General features: G+C 40.9%; 1 protein-coding gene across 2 annotated transcripts in view; it reads left to right on the top strand.

The window, feature by feature from the left end:
* Window positions 1-312: 312 nt before the first annotated feature.
* CBFB (core-binding factor subunit beta) overlaps window positions 313-22654 on the top strand; it is a 43058-nt gene continuing 20716 nt past the window's right edge. The window contains exons 1-3 of one of the 2 annotated variants that reach the window (XM_056360840.1): window positions 313-494; window positions 684-770; window positions 5254-5370. In XM_056360840.1, the coding sequence (XP_056216815.1) occupies window positions 417-494; window positions 684-770; window positions 5254-5370 (282 nt within the window). In that variant the 5' untranslated portion in view covers window positions 313-416. The remainder of the gene's footprint in view (window positions 495-683; window positions 771-5253; window positions 5371-22654) is intronic. The other variant, XM_056360841.1, reaches the window with a different exon arrangement.

Below are 22654 nucleotides of genomic sequence, written 5' to 3'. Positions count from 1 at the left end.
GGGGCGGGGGGCGGCCGAAGCGGCCCCGCTCCCCTCAGCCCCGCGGGTGAGTCAGGGCCGGGCCGGGGGCGGCGGGCACTGAGTCACCCCCCCGCGCTTCGCCCCGCTTCCCGCCCGCAGGGAGGGCGCCCCGCGGCGCATGCGCGGCGGCGGCGGCGGAGTTGTGAATGGTGCGGCTGTTCGGCCGGAGTTTACGAGCCGGGAGGAAGTCGCGGGGGGGGGTGGGGGGGGGGGGCGGGCAGCGGCTGCCGCTCTGCGCGCGCGGCGGAGGGAGGAGGAGGAGGAGGGAAGGAGGCAGGCGGGGAGGGGGGCGCCGCCGGCGGGGGCTAACAAAGGGCGAGGCGAGCGCTGGGGCTGGGACAGCGCGGGGCGGGCGGGCGGGAGGGAGGGCAGCCGGCTGCGGCGGCCCCACCACCATGCCGCGGGTTGTCCCCGACCAGCGGAGCAAGTTCGAGAACGAGGAGTTCTTCAGGAAGCTGAGCCGCGAGTGCGAGGTGAGGCGGCGGCGCGGCCCCCTCCTGCCCTTCTCCCCCCGCCGCGGGGAAAGTTTCCGCGGGGAGCCCCGCGCCTCGCCTCAGCGGGCGAGCCGAGCCCGGCGGCGCGGGGAGGCGCAGTCTGTGCACTCCGCTGCCCCCTTATCGCCGGGATTGGCCCCTCCTGATTGCGCGCCCTGTTCTCCGCAGATTAAATACACCGGCTTCAGGGACCGGCCCCACGAGGAGCGGCAGGCCCGCTTCCAGAACGCCTGCCGCGACGGCCGCTCCGAGATCGTAAGTGCCGCCGCGCTCCCCTCGGGGCCCGCCGGGACCGGGCCGGCCTGTCAGCCGCGGGCAGGGGCACGGCCGGCGCCCTCCGCTGCACCTCCCCACGCTTCGTCTTTTTAAATTTATTTATCGGTTTTTTAAATGAAAAGTTTCGGGGAGCCTTTGAGGAGGAGGAACGGCTCCAAGGAACTACGCGAAAGGCTGCGCGCCGGGCGTGGCGGGAGCGGGCGGTGCGCGGTGCGGTGCGGCGGGGCCGGGAACTTCTGCGTGGGGAAACCGCCTCGGCCGCACGGCGGGGACAGCGGCTCTCCCCCCGCAGGAGCAGGGCTCCTCCGCCCGGAGGTGTGACAGCCGTCCGGGGCGCGGGGGGGATGCCCAGGTGCGGGATCCTCTCCCGCAGCCACCGCCGCTTGCTCCCCTCCCTAGGCACGTGTTACAATTATAACCTGCTTGTCTCAATATTCATCTCCCCCCCCCCCCCTTTTTTTTTTCCCCTTTTTTTTTTCTTTTCCCCCACCCCCGGAAACAATAGCTTTCCGAAATGAGTAAAATTACTCAGTAGACGCTAGCCGAAAAGTCTCAAACGAGCTGTTTGATGTATTGGCGAACTAAATCAAATGCTTCCAACGTTAGGCTTTGAGACTTGCAACTTCAGCCCCGTTTGTCTCATTCATTAAGGTTAGGTACAGACTGCTCTCTCCTGAATTAAGAAGTGAGATGAAGTATGGCTCGGAGTGGTCAAGAGCTGACTCGTTATTTCCTGGTTTGGTTTCTGCTATGTGTTCCTTCTGTAGGATCAGTACCTCCTACAGAGGACTGCTGTTAACTTCTTGACTCTTTGCTGTTCTTAAAATGCAGAAGTAACCTCTTTTTCATGTACAGTATATAGTGAAAGATGAGGTCAAAATTCCCTTTCCATAGAAAATAACCCCTACTTTCACCAAGTTTGGTTTATCGTGATTCTTTAATTTCATGTGGTACCAATACTGCCAGTTGGTTCACAAGGAAATTATTCTTACGCATGTCCAAACAAATATAATTGAATGCCAGTTGCTGCAACTGATCTAGCTTGTTTGCATTTGTGAGTAAAAGGATATATAGTCAGGGATATGGTTGTCTTTTACTGAGTAACTTTATTTTAGCTGAATCTTATGCCTGCTTGTTATCTGTAGCCTTAGAATCTGTAATATTATTTTGTGAGAGGCCCCCTGTAGTCAGTCTCTTAATTTTACTAATTTTTTTACATTCATTTTTGATTGTGTCTGTTTGCTTCCTTTAAAAAGTCACTGGGGAAGCAGCGGGTAGATAAGGAACATGTAGTTTGCTGAGGAAAACATACAAGCATCTAAAGTTCCTGAACAGGTGAAACTGCGTAGTGTGGCAGAGTTGTGTCATTCCCCCCCTGCCCCACGCAGTTATTTATATAAATGAGGAATCACTGTAGTTTCACCTTTGTACTTCTAAGCTTGCTACTATCTTTTCTCTGCCTGAGCTTCATCCCTTGGAAGCAACCAGCGATGCAAGTTCTACATATTTTTGCTTCTACTTAATTATAAAACAGTCTCTAAATTTCTTGCTCTGAAACATCTGGTTTTGTTTTGTGAACAGGGCACAAGTAGTCAGGTTTATTTAGAAATGTAGTGTGTGTAATGACTGATGTTAAAAAGAGCTAGTAATTTTACTTTTTTTTTTTTTAAAGTCCTGAATGTTTTGTCAGACATCAAGGGTTTATTCTTTTATCTCGAAGGGAGTCTTTGCAAATGACTTCAAATATTTTCAAGCAGGCAAAAAAAAACAAAACCCAACCCAGAGAGCAGCATAGGGATTTAATGTAGAATTGGCAGTTGGTTGTTGGTTACTTCTGTCAAAAAACTCTTGATTGAATAAAGAAAATAATTACCAGTATTACTGAGAAAGTAATTGTGAAATATTAAAAAATGTTTTGGGTTTACTGGTGTTGCTTTGGTAAGTTGAAAATAACTTTACATGTTCAGTTTGTTTTGGGAGACTTCCTAACTACCTATTTGGAAAGGTACTTCCATTTATGTTGTCTACGTGGGTCAGATCACCCTTGCACTACCTGACAAGCTTTTTGCAAAATTTGAGGCATATGTGTATGATAAAGTTTCAGACTGAGCTTTAAAAGGCTCTGTATAGAAGAATCAGAATTTTCTTACTTTCAAGTTTAAGACCATACTGGCAGTGTGATTTTAAAAAAACTCACAGCTCATTTTTTGAATTTGCTTCTGACTAGAAGAAAATTGTTGGGTTTGGTGTAGTCCTGTGTGGTTACTAGCAAGACTGTTGTCGTGTTTTTCAGGATTGACCTATGATTTTGATTTGGGAAGCACATGGGTATTTTAATTGGATGGGTTTATCTGGTCAAAGGGAGGGAACAGGCTTCAAAAACCCAGAGAATAAATATCTACACAGCTTTTTAAATAGCCTAGAGTTTAAATGCTGCCTGCATGAGTTTGTGAGGATGTGGGAATTTGTATACTTTCATTTTCTTCTTTTCTCTGATATACTTTTCCCATGGTTTTTATGGCCCTCTAGCACAGGTTGGGGGGTGGAAGCAGGGAGGCATGGGCACTTAACTGTCTCGCTCAGGGAAGCAAGTACAGTACTTGCGACCCGGTACCCTTGGGGCCTGTGGAAGCTGCAGTGGTCCGGAGGGCTGCAGTGGTCAGCTGGTTTACACTCAAAAGATCTCGCTCCTTGGCATTTTGTTTTGAGTGTATGAATTAAACACGTATTTGCTAAGGATGCTCAGAGGTGGGAAGGTAGTTCTTGAACAAACTGAAGTGGTGATGACTTACGAGTCAAAAATATTTGGAGATAGATATAATTTTGTTGTTGTTATGTAAATAGAATCACTTCGAAAGCAAAGGAATAATTCAAGCTAGTCAGTTCCCCTGCAGCCCTCACAGTTTTGATGCTTCCTATTTGTGCAAGTGTATTCTAGGTAAAGCTATTAAAATTGATTGAAATGCTTATCTTTGCATATTGTAGGGCAAACAAATATTAATGTACCAATACAGTATCCTGGCATTAGTAGGACTGATATTTCAATTTTAACGTCACTGAGAATGTGCTTAAGGGGAGATTTTAAAAACAAACAAACAAAAAAAATTAATAATCTGCTTTTAAAGATAGTCTGGAGTGGAACCTGGTTGCAGAGTATTAGCCTCCCTTGGCGGAGAGGGAAAAAGTCAAGACAAAGCACTTCTACTTTCAAAATGGGAGGTATTAATCCTGTGACAGACAGTGTTGCAGTACATGACCGGAACTATCTTAAATAACATGTAGAGCTATTGTGTCATAGGTAGCAGCACAGTTATGCCATACAGTTGCTGAATTCTGGGTTGCTTGAAAGGTATCTGTTTGTCAGGAAATTCCAACTATTAGGGTAGTATTTGTATAGCTTTTAAGAAAAACTGTATTCTGGATTAATGACCATTTAAATCTTAAGTGATCATGGTAATCAATACAGTTATTTGATTGCAACAAATTGCGTTTAACCCTGGGATTTTGAGTAGCGTTAAATTCAGGGAGCATGTTTGAGTATTTGCAGGCTTACAGGAGGTACTCACCTGTACCAGAGAGGAGTATAAGTACTGTGAATCTGACTTGCAAAAATAATTTTTTCTTTCATGTCTAGAAATTGACGTACTCTTCGTGAGTTGGAGTTAAGATACACAAATAAATACAGAGAGTTTATACAGAAAATGGAATTTTATTCTCATTTGAAACCATAGCAAGTTATTTACTTGAAAGCAAGGTGTGCTTTTTCTAATATGGTTAAGTCAGTCCCTTTAACGATTTTACAAAGGGCTGCAGCGGAGAATTCCTACAGTTGCCTATTCTCACTGACACAGCATCTGCTGATTTGGATTTCACTGGTGCCTTAATGTGGCAAGAGGACTTCATCCCGTGAGGTTTAATTGAGCTGTATATTGATGCTGCTTGCCCGTAGATGATAAAATGGGAATATTTACATTTCAGTTCAGTTAAGTGTTGATCCAGGTACAAGCAGATAGTGAAAGGAAGCGAGTCCTTTTCCTTCAAAAAAAGTTGACCCTCGTAACAGGGCTCAGGAGTTCATTTTCCTTCAGGAGTACTTCTTTTAGAGATATGCAAGCTCTTTAAAAAGCATGGGCAATTTTTAATGTTGCAGGTACTAAGTTGGTGCGGGGTATCCGGAGAGAACTGAAAGGACAGATTCTAATGTCAGCAAAACTGATTTGAAAGAAGTATTGATTCCATGTTGTATTTTATATCTGAAGCAGCCAATGGCAAATGTTGTCAAAATGGAATCAGATGTTTGTAACTTAATACTTAAGAAAAATGATGAGTGCATGTTTTTGACTTTAAGTATTCTCTGTGCTGCCTGGCTTAAGACATAAACTGATGTAAAAATAAATGACTGCCTGCATAATTTATGTAATGTCTTGCTCCCTGATCCTGTTTGTATTGATTTTTCTAAAAGGCTTTTGTGGCCACAGGAACCAATCTGTCTCTCCAGTTTTTTCCGGCCAGCTGGCAGGGGGAGCAGCGACAGACACCGACCCGGGAATATGTCGACTTTGAAAGAGAAGGAGGCAAGGTAAGAAGGAAATTGTTGCGAGTGAAAGAAATTTTTATGTTGTGCTTATGATCTTCTTAGTATGGACCACATGTATGATGTGAAATCATTAATATTTCACATCTTGGTGGTTGTAGGTTGTCACGTGAGTACAACTGGAAGCTGGTAGGAGAAAAATTGGTATCGCTTTGTTTTTGAAGCATTGTTAGCATTTCTGGAGGGGGAAACATGGGCAGTAGTGGAGGCTTTTTATTATTTTGAGGAACAGAACTTTATTTCTGCTGTCATGCTGTGATAAAATTTTAGGGAACAATTTAAATTTGGTGTTGAGTAGATGCTTCTAAAATGATTCAGAAATTAGACTTTAGCCAACAAATTATGGTAGGCGAATGAAAATTTGCACTTTGAACAGGTTACTTCATTGGGTCTTAGGTTGCCGGTTGATACAGCCAGTATTTGGTGTGCTGCTTAGTGGAATGAAGCTTTTTTTCTCAGTTTCACAATGAACTATAATACAGAAACAGCATCGCTTTCAGAATTGATTTTCTGAATATTTTTTTTCTGAGGTGGTTGTCCCATAGACTGATAATGAAAGGTAGTAGAACTCCCTGATGACAGTGATGGTTACTGTGAAGCTGTATTAGATTTAAAGTCAGAAACCTTGCTTAGTCTCATCAGAATAAAGTTACCAAAATCACTTACAGTTGGTTTTGTTTTACAGGAAAAACATACCTTTAAAATATCTATGCTACTGTAGATGCTTTGGGACTCATCCAAAGGTCCCCAAGTTCAATAGGAGACTTTCTGCAGACCTCAGTAGGTTTGGACCAGCACTTAAGCCCCCACAGGCTTTCTGTTTCAGGCTAGTTTCTGTATAGTTTTTTCACTATAAAGTTGTTGTTTTTTTTTAAATAGACTACAAAATCCTTGCTTTTGCCTAACATTTTTTACCCGCTCTTGTAACAACTAACAGCAATGCTACCAAACCTGCCAGGCATATTGGGTCTTTTAAATGCTGCTAGGTGGAAGATAAATATTTCCTATAGTGGGAAAACTTGATTGGAAAAAAAAAATTCCTGAGGGCAGTTATGGTATTTGGAATTCAAGTTAATGAGTTTTTTTGGAAAAAATCGTTTTCCATTCAGTCCTGTGAGGCTTGCAGAAGTTGGACAGACTGGGGGAGAAGGAGTGAAGTTGGCTATGCTGGGTACTGACTGCTTTGCTAAGGAAACCGAATTGAATCTGGCTCTTATTGAAAAATATTGATTCTGGCTCACAATTGAATGAGGAATTTTTCTTGTAATGTGTAAGAAGACTGAAGTCTCTCTTCTTGCCAGTTCAGAACTTAATTTTATTTACTCCTATGATTTTTTTTTAACTTTGTTTCCTCTGAATGAATTCTTAAAGTACTGAACTACTTCATCCGTTTTCTTGTGTTGTCTTAATCATGTAAGAGCGTGGTAGATAGGCTGTGTATTAAAATAGAACATGAGCCTCAATAAATGAATGCCACTCCCTGTTTGATGTGTGTTTACAGTAAATTCTGGAGCACTTCGCTAAAATACTTAGAAGAATTCATCTGAATGAGGCTAGAGGTGGACATACTATTAAATAGGAATATTGTTATGCTCTAGTATGAACAAATTGCAAATTCAGTGTTGTAATAAAGTTTTATTAGCATAAATCACATGTGAATGCAGGCTTGCTCTGCACAGAATTAAACTTGTCTGAAAGTAAGCCACTCCCATAACTTCAAAAGAGGAGTAAGCAGAATGGGAGAGTGTTTCTTACGTTATCAACAGAAACAGTTAAGTGTTTCATATGAATTGTCTGAGATTTTGTCCTCTATAGATTTGTCTGTTCGGTTTTATTAAAAATTTCTTTCGTGGGCTTCAGCAGTCTCTTTAACACCATGTGATTTTTGTGGCTCTGTGCAACATTGTTTTATGAGCTTTGATTCTTGAGGCAGTGCATAATGTGTGTTTGTTCATCACTGGATTTAAGCCAGCAAGGCATGTTTTTAATTATATGGATAAAAAAAGCGTATGGGGGGAGCTGTCAGTTAATTATTATTTTAGGCATTAGTTTGAGATTTAGAATGTAGATAAACTTACCAACACCAGAATATTTTTATTCTGGAATTCTGCTTCAGTGTTTGGCTAAGCAAAATGATGGCCCAAAATAGTTTATCCAGAGTTGAAATATGTCACTATTGTGCCTAAGCAGTTTTGTAGGCAGATGGACAAAGCTACCAGTGCAGTGTCTGCTAGAACTGCTGCTTAAATCATTGAATTTTAGAAAGAGCAACACCTTTGTGAATATGTGAAAGCTGGGATTCTGTGGATATCTACTTCATAGGCTTGAGGTTTTTCATTTTGGTATTTCTTAACTGAGGGGGCTTTCGTATTCTTAATTTGTCTTTTAATTTGTTGATGCATCTGATGTTCACAGTGGGTGGGTAGGCCTCTAGTGGATATCCTGTCTTCATTAATTCAAGAATTGGATAGCTAAGTGTTCACTTAATGTTTCTATTCATTTTAAACTCAAGCTTAACATTTTTTTTTGAGATAGTTTTAGCATTCTGTGCTGTCTTTGCCCTGCAGCAAATTCAATTGTGTATTTGAGCAATTTTTCAGGTTTGTCATAGCAAAATAAAAAGTAGCACTAAAAATAGGTCCCTGGATTGTAAAAATGATAGAATGTTGTATTTCATTGTGATCGTGGGAGGGTGTGGGGTGCACCAAATGCAGTGTGTGTCCTGTTTCTGGGTATCTGAACCATACCAAGGCTTCCTGATCCATTGTGTCATCAGCTAATGTCCAGTTCTTTTTTCTTTTTTTTTTTTAAGAATAAACGAATAGATATTGTTAAGAAATTCAGAGGCAGACAGTATAGTAGTGTAATGTATTACCTGACATTTCACATAATTGAACCCTGGAATGGATGGGAGAGCTTTATTTTCACCTTGGTTCTCTGATACCATTAGTTACTTAGGCTAGTTTTATTGTGCTTACTGAACTTCTTTACTTTTTACTTCAGTTTTATACTGATACCCTATGAACTTCAGGCTGAACCGTGTGTGTGTGTAGGCTTCGATGCTTCTTAAAACCTGATTTTATTGAAAGTCCCCTTGTTCTATTAAGAACTGTGTGATCAGCTTTCTTTGCATGATTCATGTTGTACACTTCCTATAGGAAGATGAAATGTCCCTGGTTTTCATTTGTTATTCGAGACATTTATAATAGCTCTGGTCTTTCTTACCTGAAAGAACATTAGTTCTTGAGTGTTCTCTTTTATTGTTTAAATACCGGTCACTACAGTGATGAAGTGTGTGAAGTTGTTTTACTTCCTTCCCCTTTACAATACTATTCTCCATCTCGCTTCTAATGCGGCTTAACTTCCTGCCTGCTGCTTGGCGGCAGCTGCTCATAAAGCAGAGTCTTCAGCACAGGCTTATTTTGGTATAATACGCTATGAACCCCACAACTCTGGAGGAAAGCACATCAGACATGATTTAAATTGATTCAGAGTGCCTGGTATGCCACATGTGTGATGTAGCTAGGATTTCTACTCTTTGGACTGTTAACATTTTTCTAGCCATAAGTAATGATTACCAAACCTCACTTTTCTTCCTGAAGATGCCGAGTTTCTATACATGCAGGTTTTTGTCATAACTAGGAAGTTTTATTTGGCTATAAGTTGATGTTAAGTGCTTGGATGAATCTAAAAAACTGAAGATCTCTGCTTTGCTGCAGACATTACAGCAGTTACAGAAATGTAACGAGAACAAAAGGTGCTGTATTTGAATAAAAACTATATTTAAATGGCAGCCAACAGCACCAGTTTTCCACTTGTGTCCTATTTTCTCACTAGAGGCTTGATAGATAGGACTTGTCCACAAATCAGTGTTTCCTTTTCTGACTTTAGCAATACAGTTTCACAGATTACTGGGATGGTGTATTGGTTGCTCCATTTTCTGAGCAAATGCAATTTCCAGTCAAACATAGGATCCCAGTGTACCCAGTGGAATTTGCTTGGAGAGCAAAGGCTTAATTTATGAGAAACATCTGAATATCAGGGCTAACCTGGATTGAATCGGGAGTTTTACTTTCTTTACTTTGATCCCCACCACTTTCTGAAGAACTTAGATCAAACATCAAGTCATCCAAATAAAGTTGGAGTAGCAGCTTTCTTTTTTCTTGCTTTCGGTATGCTTATTTTGAAAAAAATGGTGAGGAGGGTTTCTGGGAAACTGATTTACAGTTCCAACTCTCATTTTACCTTCATGGTAGTGCTAAAAAGCCATATTCCTTAAGTTGCAGTATTTTCAGTCCAGCAGTATTTGGGTTTTTTGTATTGTTACCATCTAGAATGTTCTCATAGATAGCAGTTACTTGTCTGTGTTCCCTGCAATCCACCGAGTCTCTGGACAAAAAGGATTTGAGTTTAATCTTTTCCCAGGTCAGTGGGAAAAGATGCCTGATGTTAGGGATTTAGGGAAGAAAAAAGAAGTATGCTAGAACCCTAATATTTTAAGATCATACTGTGGTGTGCCACTACATAGGGCAGACTGTCTCAGTCATGAGATGCATGTGGTCTTAACAGTTGTCAAGGCTTCATCATTTTATTTGTCTGTAGTAACATAATGTTCCTTCACATGACTGTGAAGGTCTGCTTAAAGCACTTCCGAAGACAGTGCTGCGACCCTGAAGACTTGGGCATCACCTAACAAAAGTTCACTGAGGTGTTTGTATGTGGCAGAGGCATGTAAGATGTAACTTAGTTAAAAAAAACTAGCAAATGTTAACCTTTAAGGGGTATCGGGTGTCTCAGCATTCTTTGTGGATCGTGTTTTAATAAGTGAAGGCATCTGGTGGGGATGTTTCGTTTCCCAGAAGTTGTCCTGCTCATAAATGTTTTCTGTTGCTGAACAGTCTTGTTGCTTCCAGATCTGAAGTTGAACTGAGGTTCGTTGCCATAGCTCTGTACAGTCCTTGACTGATTTTTAGCTAGTCCCTTAATGTACTGGTGGGTTAGGATAATGATATTTTGGGGTCAGATTTTTATCATGTTCATCTGCTATTCTCAGCCTTTGTGCTAGCAGAATGATACAGAATTCCTCTTCTGGCTTAGCTCCAGCTTGCTTCAGGAATGTGGAGCAGGGAAGAATTGGCTGGTGCCTGTCCTCAGAGCTGGCGCTTTTCCTGAGCACCCCTAAACAACTGTTCATCCTCCTGATCGGGTCTACCTGATGACCCCACATCCCCAAAACATTGTGGTGACTGGGAGGGATTCTTCTGTGAAGGTGCATCAGCTGATGAACTATGTGTGCGGAGACCCTTCAAGGTGCTTTTGCTTGCTTCAGCCAAGGGAGGTGGTGGTGCCCTGATGAAGCCCACACTGTCATTCCTTTTAACCTTTCTCAGGCTTTTTCTGTAAGCTTTAAACAAGGGAGTCAGTGTGTGGATGGCTGGTCTGACAGCAGAGAAATGGGTTTGGTGGATATATCCAGATTGTAACCAGCCTGTCTAAACAGCTTGATTTTTTTTCTTGGAGTTGTGTGGTGAGAGTCCTACAAAGGCTTGGTGAATGAGAAGAATTCTCTTTCCTGGATGGTTCCCTTGATCAGTTGTCATCCAGGATCAGCTAAATGGTTTGGGTAAAATACTAGTTTTCCGTAGATGCTTGTGATTCTAGATTTTATTGTTATGTTTGTGCTTAAGTCTTATTTAGCAGAGACTGCTCAGGTTCTTTTTTCCAGATAAGTGATTTCTCTCTTTATGCTCTTATACCACTTTTGCTTTAGAGAAGAGTGAAACTTTGTTTTGCCTAGACACTTTGAGGTGTTAGTTATTATGACTTGCTGTTGCATAGAGGAGAGCAATTTAATTGAAACTCCATTTGAAGCCAGGTAGTCATAGTGTTATCTTTTGCTTATTCACTTTCCCTCACAGCTGGGAGATCATTGAGTCATAGGATGGTTTAGGTTGGAAGGGATCTTAAAGATCATCTAGTTCCAGCGCCCCTGCCATGGGCAGGGACATGGAGATGCCTCTGTCTGCATGCCGTTTATAAACTATTAACAGTCAGGAACTTGGATTTTGGGAAGAGAAATCTTTAGAGCTCGTGTAAGTTTTTAGGTACGTGTTGTCCTGTGCTGGCAAGAAACCCCAGACTGACGTTGGGCCAGTTGTTCTGCAGAGTGATTTATCACAGGGTGCCCCCGCCACTAAAGCATGAGTCACAGCAGGCGTCTCTCGTGTGACAAGGATCCGCAGCCTTTTCCCCTTAATCTTTTCACTCCCCCCATCCTCCAGATATTTTTGTTACTGCACGCAGCCTTGTTCATGCATTACGGTGTGTGCAGTGATGATGTAATTTTGAAAGAATGCTTATGAAGAGTACTTGCAGCAGGGCTGTGCTGTTTGTGATGCCTACCTATCAACCCTTTCTGTAGGTCCAGAGTACTTAGGATCTGCTGTCAGTAAACCTGCTTCTGATTAGCTTTTATTACATGTTGTAGAAGCAGTTATTCAGTCATATTTTACATATTAGCTTGAAATTTTTCCAGTGGTCTAAATGCACCCATTAGAGTTGTAAAGACAAGACTTCAAATTTTCTCATACCATCATCCTAAAGTTTCCCAGCAGAGGAAGGAAACCAGAGTTAGCGAGCTAAGCTTTGCATTTGGGAACCAGCTATATGGAAGAGCAGATGAGTGGTGTGTGGCGGAAAGCAGTGCTTGAGATCTCTGCAGCATAGACACTGGAAGAAATCCAGACATTTGGATTGTTGTATCCTCTTGTTTGCATATCGTTCTCCACTTACTAAGCAAAGTTGTTAACATTGTGCTTCTTAGGCACTCTTATAAATGAATGAGAAAAGTAAGAGCATCACTGTCGGGAAGGTTGTCTCTTTCTTCGTGAAAATCACTTAATGCTTCATATTTAAGAAAAAAAAATATCAAGATGATGATGAAACATTTGCTGCAAGAAACTGTTGTTTTTCTGAAAGTTACTGAAATGTTTCTTCAAGCTTTATTGTCCAAAGCAGAAGTAACAAAATGAGCTAATTAGCTTGCATAATTGTATATTTGATGTTTAACAAGTTGGTCTGGCGAAATGTGTACTGTGGCAATAATAGGTAGGAAAAACGAGGACTCTTGCACAAGACTGCCATTCCAAGATGTTGAGTGCTAGTGAAAGGATCATTTTTTGGGGAATAACTGATGCTGCAGATGTTTTGTCTTAGCAGAAGGTCTATATGCTTTTTTTTTTTACAGTAATACCTAGGCTTGTATATGAGATCCAAGTTATAGCTACTTGAGGAGTCTGTGCAAAACTTCTGCCTTCATTCTGTGTTTGGGATACTTTAATTAGTTGCACCAGCAGCTGTATGTTGTGGGACTTCTGCATATACAATTTGTTTTATCTGTTCATCTCAGTATAAATATAGAACATAAAACCTATGGAGGGTGACAGGAGAGTTGTTAAACCTGACATGATTTTTACAGTAAGGGTCATTAAATTTAATTTTCTATTGAAATACAGTGACCAAAGACGAAGTGTTGTTTTTTCACATTTTTCAAATACTTTTGGGTCTGAAATCTAGGGAAGAAAGGAGCTCTGGAACACATGAACGGGGGCTTTTACGTCCTGATGAAATCTCTCCTGATGGCAGTTGAGAAGTAGCCAGCATTGTTTGACAAAACAGGATGGAGGTGACCAGGATAAATTTTTAGCCTCTTTTCAGCCAGTGTATTCCTTTAAAATAGATTAAAGAAAGGGAAAAGCTTACGTTCTTCAGTAGAGGCAATACCGGACTTTTCTTTATCCTTTTGGAGAACTAATACAAGCGTAAAGAATGCTTATGAATAGGAAAACTTAAGGCAGGAAGGCATCTAGACAAAGTGAAACAACTGTAGTAGTGTATTTTTCTTATGCTCCTAAATTTAGAGCATTTGGGGATTTCTTTATAAAGCTTGCATGCTTCTCTGGGGTTTTTTTGGTTTGTTTTTTGGTTTTTTTTTAAAATATATTGAGGGCAAGCATTTTCACATGGGTAGAGGAGCAGTGGGGGCAATCATCTCATGCCCAGATGGCCCCGACCAGGGGAATCTGAGTACAGTACCCTGCAATGTGGTTGCACAACCTGGTAGCCTGGTGGGTTTTCGTTACCTGATGTTTCTGATCACTTCAAAAGGTCTTACAACAGATTGCTTTGCTTTGTCAGGAAAGTACCACATGCACAGTGTGAGACTTTTTTAAGCTCTCTTCTGATACCTAGAACTTGAGAGTCAGACTTTTGAGGAAGTAATGGCTCATGTCAGCTATCAATTTTTTCAACTTCAAGAAAATGAATCAGTAGGTGGTTTATAGGGAATAAAAATAAATAGTGCTTAAGGATTTACATCCATTCTCCTCTCCTGTGAGTCATAGTGTTGTTTCTGTCCTTTCCTGGTCTTGTGCTGAGAGAATTCTTGTTGCATTTTGGCTACGCAAAGCTGTATTTATATTATTAACTGTCTTTATAACTGTGCTGATTTTTTTTTTCAGCATTTTGCTGTTTGCAGAACTCTGTTTTAAACATGTATCTGAAAGTGCTAATTACTCTGGTGAAGAAAATTCTCAGCCATTGCTAATGATGTTCTGCAGAAGCTGATAGTTTTCTATAGAATAATTATGACACAATTACAAAGTTTTATTGGATGATGAAAGCTACATAGTTGTTACGATATACAAAAGAAGAAAAATCATTAACTTGAAGTATTTTAAGGCTTGATGCTGCATTACATGTTGAATATTCATGCAGTTTTTCTAGAACCTGAATCCTGCTTAAGGGGGAAGGTGAGGCTGTCGAAGTGCTCAAGAACATAATGAAAGTCAAAAGGCGGAAGAGGCAACTTTTCTTGCCCCTCTCCTGTTTGGGTCAGTTCTTGGGTGGTTTTTATTAATTGCTTGCCCATGTTGTCAAAATGGGTATCTTCTAGTTGAGTATACTTGCAGTACACATTTCAGATTTTCAGTTCAAAAATACAGGTTTAATAGGCTATTTATTTGCACAAAGGCAGCATGGTGTGTAAATGATGTATTTTAGATAAACCTCTCTCTCTAACCTTCTACTGGAGTTTCTAGTTATAACTGCTTTTTGCCTATGGTATTTTCTGAAAGCTTGAAAAGAACTGATTTCCCAACCATTTTGAAATTTCCGTCTGGAAAATATATTCTGTCAACGTGGCAGAAAACAGTGTGTGTCCCTGTTAGTTAACTGGTTTTGTGAGTATAAGCAGCAAAACAGCAGCAGTGTCCTAGCAGTGTTTTGCTGCAAAAACAGTACTCTTTTAAAACGTTGCAAGAAAGATTGGGTTTTGTTGTTGTTGGTTTTTAATGCATGCCGTTTTGGGAGAGTAGATTTAAAATCCAGCCATCTTTCTCATGTAGAATCTAGTGGTAAAGATGGACTGATAAAAGACCCTGTAAAGTTTCACAGGGCAAAACCCCAGCATGTATTTGCCTTTCAGATTATCCTTGTACTCTGCTCATTGCATTCTTGTTGGTTCTTAGTTCCAGCTGTGTGGTTGGCCTTGTTGTTCTGAAGGTAAATGGAGTGAGTCTGAGCATGAGACACACGTCATGTTGGGATGCATTAGACCTTTTTGTAGTGACACTGTGAAAACAGAAGCCATCTACTTTTTGCTTTGTATTGGGATTTTTTTGGTGGTTTTGGTTGAGTGTAGTGTATGTTTGCTGCTCAGTGCAGCAACTGCAGTATTTTGGAATGATGAGCTGTGTCTGGAGCCCTACTCGTTATTAAGTCATGAGTATAATTTCTGTGCAGTAGCATTTTAGTATTTTTCACTGCTAGCTTCTAAGCCCAAGTACTGACCAGTGATCTTAATCCAGGAATAAAATGCCGTAGTCCCTGCAGGTTTTAATCACATTTGTTCGGACATCCTTAATGCTTCATATCTGTTCTTAGTTACAGACTTATTTTTTAGTTAACTGAATTAGTAACCTGCATAATTTAATGAAATATTGATCTGCTTTTGAAAACGAGTCATAATTACATTGTTGAGCTAACTACACAGAAAAAAACACCCCTATAAACAACCAAAACACCATAAAAATACCAGATATTCTAAGTGACTTGTAAATTCTGCCTCTTCAGTGAAGTGAGGAAGATTTTTTTATTTTTTTTTAAGTTTTAGAAACCAAAAGAAAAGCCATCACTGTAGTTTTCAATAATAGAGAAAGCATGTTGAAAGAGGTTTTCTCACAGCTCTGATACTACTTAGAGATGTTTTTTTAATGGTAGTCCATACAAGGACTACATAGAGTTGTATCTGAGTTTTATTGAGATGGGCGTTTTCTGAAACTTTAGTGGTATTTTTAATAAAAACAGGTGACTTACATAAGCATACTTCAGAATTGTCCAAAGTACAAAACCAAAGACCCATCAGGTTTTGCTATGCAGTTGGAAATTGTGGCAAGTGTTTTCTGGGGTGGTTTTCTAGTTGTGGAGTGCATTCTTTCCTCAGGGAATACACCAGGGGAATGCTATCACCTTCTGCTATAACTGGAGAGCTAAAATGGGGGTGGGCTGGGTGGGTGTGTTGTTGGTGCTCTTGAATGGAAATTATTTTGGAAGTTTTAGGAGACTTTTTTCTTTGCTGTGAAATGCCTTAAGCTAAATGAGTCAAGATACAGCTTGAAACACCTTTGACATTATCATGTACCTATAGACCTGCAAATGTATAGGTTTCCACGGAACAAGGGAAAATGCATCTAAGGGTCTAAAACTTAAATTAAAGAAAAAAAATTGTATTCATCTGACTCCTGAGTCTGTCAGGTACGGTATTTTGACTAAATTAAATCTTTCTGAGAAGTTAAATCATAGCTCCAACTTTATTAATAGACTTTAAGCAGAAGGACACAGAAGTAGAACGAACCAGGGATATATTGCTCTAAAGGGGGAAAATACAGGTGTTTAAAATCTCTTGACAACAATTTTAACTGCTTATATACAACAAACCCACGCAAATAATGGTTAAACTAGTTAGCTCTATGCTCAGGTATTTACTTGTTGCTATTCAAATTTTAGTACAGGCTGTTAGCAATTCATAGGATATTTTATATTTCAGCAGATTCTTTTCTTCTAGATATTTTTTTCCTCACAGTTAGTGAATTTGTATTTTCACTGCTTTTGGTAATTTTAAAATGTTGTGGTACAAAAGACTGCATTTAGAACTTTAGTGTTCTTCCCTTTTAATTTTTTTTTTTCTTTAGCATAACAGTCTAGATTCAGACTCTTGGCAAGCAGTTTTGTTAGTATTTCTGGTTTTGCTTGAGGAATCAACCTGTGTCATAGATGATGAAATAGAGAAACCCTATTTAATTTTGAATGTTAAACTTCCCAGAAATTATTCTTGTGTTCTGTAAAAACGAATGCCTGGGTGGTTTGGGTTTTTTTGTCTTATTTGTGTGTGTTTTATGAGTGGGTGTTATGGCATGTGTAGGTAACATAGAGGAAAAACAGAAGCTGAAAAGGGCTTTTTCCAAAGACTATTTTGTGCACTACAGCAAGCTTGATCATTCCTGATCTTAACTAGCTTCTTCTCTGATTATTTACATAATCTAAAGTTGCAAGTGCAATGTCTTTGTGCCATCACCAAAAGGAGGAGCTGCAGGAGCGGGTCATGGGTGAAGTGATGGTGCCGGGCCCCCTGGGGTCCTCTGTGCTCAGCCTGGGGTCCCTGGGCAGCCCCGTCCCAGCACTCATCAGCCAGCAAGGGCCTGTTGGTGGTGGCATGGTACAGCCAGGACATGGGTGCCACCGTTGACACTTCAAGCTTTGTTCATCTTGAAAGCCACAGCTGGCTCATCCATGTACGACTTAGGGAAGGCTTGTTTTGTCAGGAGGTATCGTTTCCTTTGCATTTTCACAGAATAGCGTAAGGTTTAGATTTTAAGAACCTCATTTTCATATAGTGGAAGCTGTTTCAAGATGTAGGTTTCAAAATAACTTAGAAAACATTTTCTTGTGTTTAGAGGAAGAATAATAATGTGCTTTGAGCCATGAAGACAGAAGGATCGATCTAAATTTGTTGGATTTTTGAGCTCTTGCGATTTGTAGTGATGTGTCTATTGTTCTAAGATTAAAACCACTAAAAAGTCTAATTTGCTCATAGTGACTTCCTAAATGGGATTCTCTTCAACTGTTCCTATTTACTGTTTCATTCCCAGTTAAAACTGTTACAAGAGTTTTGTTTCAGAATTGAACTTAGAAAGTCTGAGAAGTGCTGTCAACTCTGTCCGTGACTTGGTTGTTTTTTGTTAGCTTCTTCTAAAACATGAGTTATCGGTATCTGAAAGTGTAGTCTGAAGCCTTGGGCGGAGTTGTCAGCTTTTGCTGTACCTTAAGTTGTTGTTACACTGATGAAGGTACTGTTTTGTTGTGTCCTCCAGATAACTGAGGATTTTAGTGTGTAAGTTCTGTTGCAAAGTTTTAGAAAAGCTTGGTGGTTTTTTTTTCTTTCTGGTGTGTGGGTTTCTTAGATTACTTCCCCTCTCATGCTCTGCCCACTCTTTGAAACCCAGGCTAGCAACCCGTCTCTGATTATGGTATGAAGTGAGCCTTGGTATTTGAGGGGGACTAACTCAACTTTACATTTCATGACAGTCATGCCAAGTTTGTATGGCGAGACCACCACATTAAATATTATGAAAGCCTATATGTACTACTTTAAGATTTCTGTGAAAGGAAACAGATGAATACATATTTCCTATCCGAATGTTTTGAATAGGTAGTCTTCTTTTACTGGGCTCTGTATATAGAATGTGTTAAGCTGAAATGATGAGCTTAGCCTTAACTGATTTAACATCTTTGTTACTTGGAGTAAATGTTTACAGCTGTTTCTTTCTTAGTGCTCTGTTTTTCATATATGAAGTCACTGGGGAGGCTGCTGTTTTTAAATAGTTAAAAGTGGGGTATGATTCAAGGGAAAGTGGCATCAAAACCAGGACGGAGGGACGGATGTACGTGGCCCAGCCAAGAGAGAGGCAGCTTGTGTGAGCAGTTATGAATGGGCAGATGTGTGTGCAGTGAGGCAGACGGTGAGTCAGAACTGAGCCTCTTCTGAAAGAATGTGTATCGCCCCAGTGTGCTGGGAAAATGAAAACAGAAGGGGGGGGGGGGGGGAGACGCGCCACTTCACTGGGGACTGGTGTTTCCTGGGGGGGTGGAGTTGGTCTCATCGGTGGCAGTGGCTGTTGTGAGCGTGCTGATTCATTAGCCAGTGGGTGGTGAGAGCTGTGTGCAATCTCTGGGGGAGGAAATGGCTTGCTTGCTTTAGGGAGAAGAAACATTTTCTGTAACTGCAGGATGTGTGGATGGAGCGTACAGATAGCATATCTGTAGCACATCAGTTAAATACCCTGGCGTTGTGAGATAAGGATTTACTAGAGGACTAAAATAGGATGTGAAACTGAGGTTTTGTGTCTTGTGCTCAAGTAAAGCAGCTTTTTTTTTATGTCATTGAGAATTGTCCTCTTGTCTGCTTCACTATTCAAATCAAGTTTGGTTTTTAAAATATGAACAAATGGTGTTACAGGAGCCACATCCCTGCCTATTTTTAATAATAAAGCTAGCTCCCCATTAGTTGGAGCTGGGGGAAAGGGTTGCTCATGTAAATGCAGATGAAAAGAAATAACAGATTAGTTGAAAGAGCACAAAAAGGAAGGTGGGATGCACTATATATTGAGGGTGTGATACGGAGGTATTTGAGGTAAAGCCTGCTGGTAGGCTGAGAGGGCACAAACACAGCTCAACAACTTGGAGCCTGACATATTCATGCAGCACCTTCTCAAGTTTATGTGTGTTTATCGTGCTGTTCATCCTCCGTCCAGATAATCTGCCAGGAGATAAGAGTGTTTACTCTTCCTGGTTGTTCAGTCAGCAAGCAGAGTATTTGTTCTAACGCTTAAAGCCAGTTTCTGATGTGAAAGTAACATGGACTTTTCTTGTTTAAAAAATTCTAATGCTACTTTCATTTGTAGTAGGAATTAGAAATGGAAGATGTAGTTTGAGGTGAAATTAAACTTTTGTATAACAGCCACCTGAACAAAAATTCAGCTGGCATAAGCTAGTAAAAACTGCAAATGTCAGTATGTGACTGTTTACCTAGGTCCCAAAGTCTAACAAACTAATTAGCTTTGGCTGTGCCAGTGTATGGAAAATGAGGGTGCAAAATGAGTGAGTATATTTAATTCTCCTCCTTCAACATATATATAATAATGCTTAACTTAGTTACACAACCATCTGCTGTCTCTGTCAGAAAAGCTGTACCTCGTCCGTTTAGAGGATGGACCGTACTCTGAAAGGAGACGGCTGTATAGCTTCTCCTCATGTATGTCCCAGTAATGGGGTTTCTTTATGTAGCATTAAATACATCCACTGAATACGAAATTACAGTTGCCTGACTTCCAACCTCTCCATCTTCCTACTGCTCTCTAGTGCTTTTCACCAAAGTGTCTGAGTTTTATAAGACTGACTTCCAGATATTATTATGAAAGTTGCTCGGAGGTGCAGGGAAGATTCACTAAACTGTAGAAGTGCAGTTAAACTGGAGTTAGCAACAAACCCTTGCAAGACTTATCTCAGCAAAGACATCCTTTTGTCTACTTCTAATCTAACTGTGTAGCTCAGTAATACTAAGGAGGGAAGTTGGGATCTTTATAGAAATAATGTGGCCTTTGCCCTCTTACTGTGACTGTCTTAGGGCAACTTTCAAAATAGAGAATTCGGAATGTTTTAAAAAGACAAACTTTGTGCCGGATTTTGAGGTGCCGTAACAGATCATTTGCAAATAGACAAGAGCAGTAATTTATTAATAATTCTGTTAAGTTCGGAAATTTAAAGGGAACCAGCATGGCTTTATCTGAAAAGAAGGAAATAAAGTGGTTAAACGGTTTTGGCTACAGTCTTAGGTGGTTTCCATTATCCAGAAAGAGGGGGGGAAAGGAGTCTAAATTCCTTTCTTTAAAATAAAGGAAAAAGCACCAGTATGCTTCATTGTGTGTTTTAATGAGAGAAAAGTTCCTGCATAAGCACATGTGTTTTCAATATGAATCGTACTAAATTTGAATGATTATATAGTAATTTCAAAACTCTGATATCTTGCTAAGGAATTCATCCATTCAGAGGTGAAAAATGTTTATTATCAGAGTTTTGAAGACCTCCTGAATCCAGCGACGTAAGGCTTTAAGGGCTCTGATTTGGGAGCACGGGCAGAGCACTTTATCTGGAAAGGTCAGGCTGCGTGCCAGTGGTTCACAAGCTGCTTTGTCAGCAGCTCAGCTGTTGGTCACTGTGCTCAGGGCAGGCAGCAGTACTGACGTCGGCTCTGTCGACTTGTTTCCCTTTTCCCCTTTGACTTCTGAAGACTTTCACACCATTTCCAGCACTGCTTAGGCTTCTAGGTGATGCGCAAGGCGCGTTGCATTTGAAGTACTGAGCCCTGGGCAGCTACATTGAGCTGCCTAACGTTTGCACTGGGTGAATCTCATGCGCTAGCAGCCGCAGTGACCAAGGCAACTGGACAGCCCTGGAGATGAGGCAGTTAGAGGCAGCGTAATATTCCCTGTCAAAGAAACAAACAAAATATACTCTCCTCCTGGACAACTTGAAAAGCTAGATCTTGTCATCTCTGGGAAGTCCTGTGTAACTTTCAATGTCTCAGGCTTTTGTTGTGGGCCAGGAGGATAGAGGAGGCTAGGTGGAAGGCAGACCCCAAAAGATGATGAGCAAAATGCTCACTTGCCTTCTGCAAAAAGTAACTAGCGTTGGAGTACAGACTGTTTTGTCTTTACAGACCTGTAGTTAGATTATGCTGCTTCCCCCCCCCCCCTTGAATTATTCTGCATTCTTAGAAGAGAATGACTTTTGATTCTAATAGCCTCTTTAACTGTCTGTCACTTCTAAATAATTAAGCACGTCTGTTAAATTGATGGTGCGTACTTCGTTTATTTCTTGTGCGATGAATGAGTGAAGACTGTGCTGAAAGAGAGTAATGTTGTATTTTGTGTGTTTGAAATGATTAATCTTGAAATGAGTGCTGTGGGAGGTGGTTTCCTGGTAGTCCATGTCTTACTCATGCTGGTTCTGACACCTCTGCTCGCAAAGGCCGTTAGATCGGCACTGTGCATAGTGTGCTGTCATCACGGAAGACATAGGTGTGATGACTTGCATAGCTGGGCTGTGAACTCAAGGACAGAAAACCAGTCTGTGCTCTTAGTGCAGACCGTGCGGTAGGAGAGATGATGCAAAGAAGATAGGCTTGAACTAGCTGTTATTTCTTCGTTACCAAGCTACTGCTTATTGTGCTTATTAAAACTTACAGAGTATGCCACTTCATACTGAAGTGTGCTAAGCTGTAAAAATCAAGCTGAGAGATCAAATGTGTATTTTCTTGGGCAAATAACATTACTTGTTTGTCAATTGGTTTCATGTTATTTGTCCCCTTTCTTCCACTCATGGATTGCCTTTGATCTTGTTCAGCGCTTAATTTTACCAGGACAGCTTTTGCAGAAGGAAGTCTTACTTTCCTTCTATACCTCCTCTATCTCTAAGCCTTCTCTTTTTCTGCTTGGATGACCTTAGCTGGTAAGTGTGGAATTGAGCAAGTAGGCACAGTTGGGGTGCTTTGAAACTCACTATAGTGCTGAACATCAATTGTACTTTGATGAGGATTTGCCAGAGGATGAATTTAGAACTATTAGAGGAGGCGCAGTGTGAAAATTCCCCTACCTAGCTGGGCCGCTCCTGAAGACTGAAAAGACTCAACAGGATTTTGAATGTCTTGGCAGTCTTTAAATCTGCAGTGGGCACAGACCTGGGTGCAAGGTTTGCCTCTTTGGCAATTCAACATAGACAGACTTCTGTTCCGTGAGAGGTTTTGACTTGACAAGTAGTCTGAAATAACTGCTGAAGGTTGATTATTTTATTTTTTTAAACCACCACCACCTACCTTGTAATATAGGTGGTTTTGCTGTGGTGTGGTGGGTGTGGCTTTTTGGTTGTTTTTTTTTTTAAAGGCTGGTGTCATTAAATCTAAGGTGTCAAACTCATTTAGTGTTGTATTTTCTTCTTTTTAAATTTCCTGTGTGGACATTAATCTCTGGTCTTCAGAAGGGGAAATACTTCTGCTTTAAATCACTGTTATCATCGGCCGTTATCTAGATGTAGGGCCTTAAGCTCATGCATTATTCCTTGCTGCAGCTCAAGGCACTGTGCACCTTGATGCTGTAGA

This window comes from Falco biarmicus, chromosome 15, assembly GCF_023638135.1.
Source record: "Falco biarmicus isolate bFalBia1 chromosome 15, bFalBia1.pri, whole genome shotgun sequence".
In the NCBI taxonomy this organism is placed as follows: domain Eukaryota; kingdom Metazoa; phylum Chordata; class Aves; order Falconiformes; family Falconidae; genus Falco; species Falco biarmicus.
Note: the sequence above shows the minus strand (reverse complement) of the source record. Positions and strands in the feature narration are given on the sequence as shown.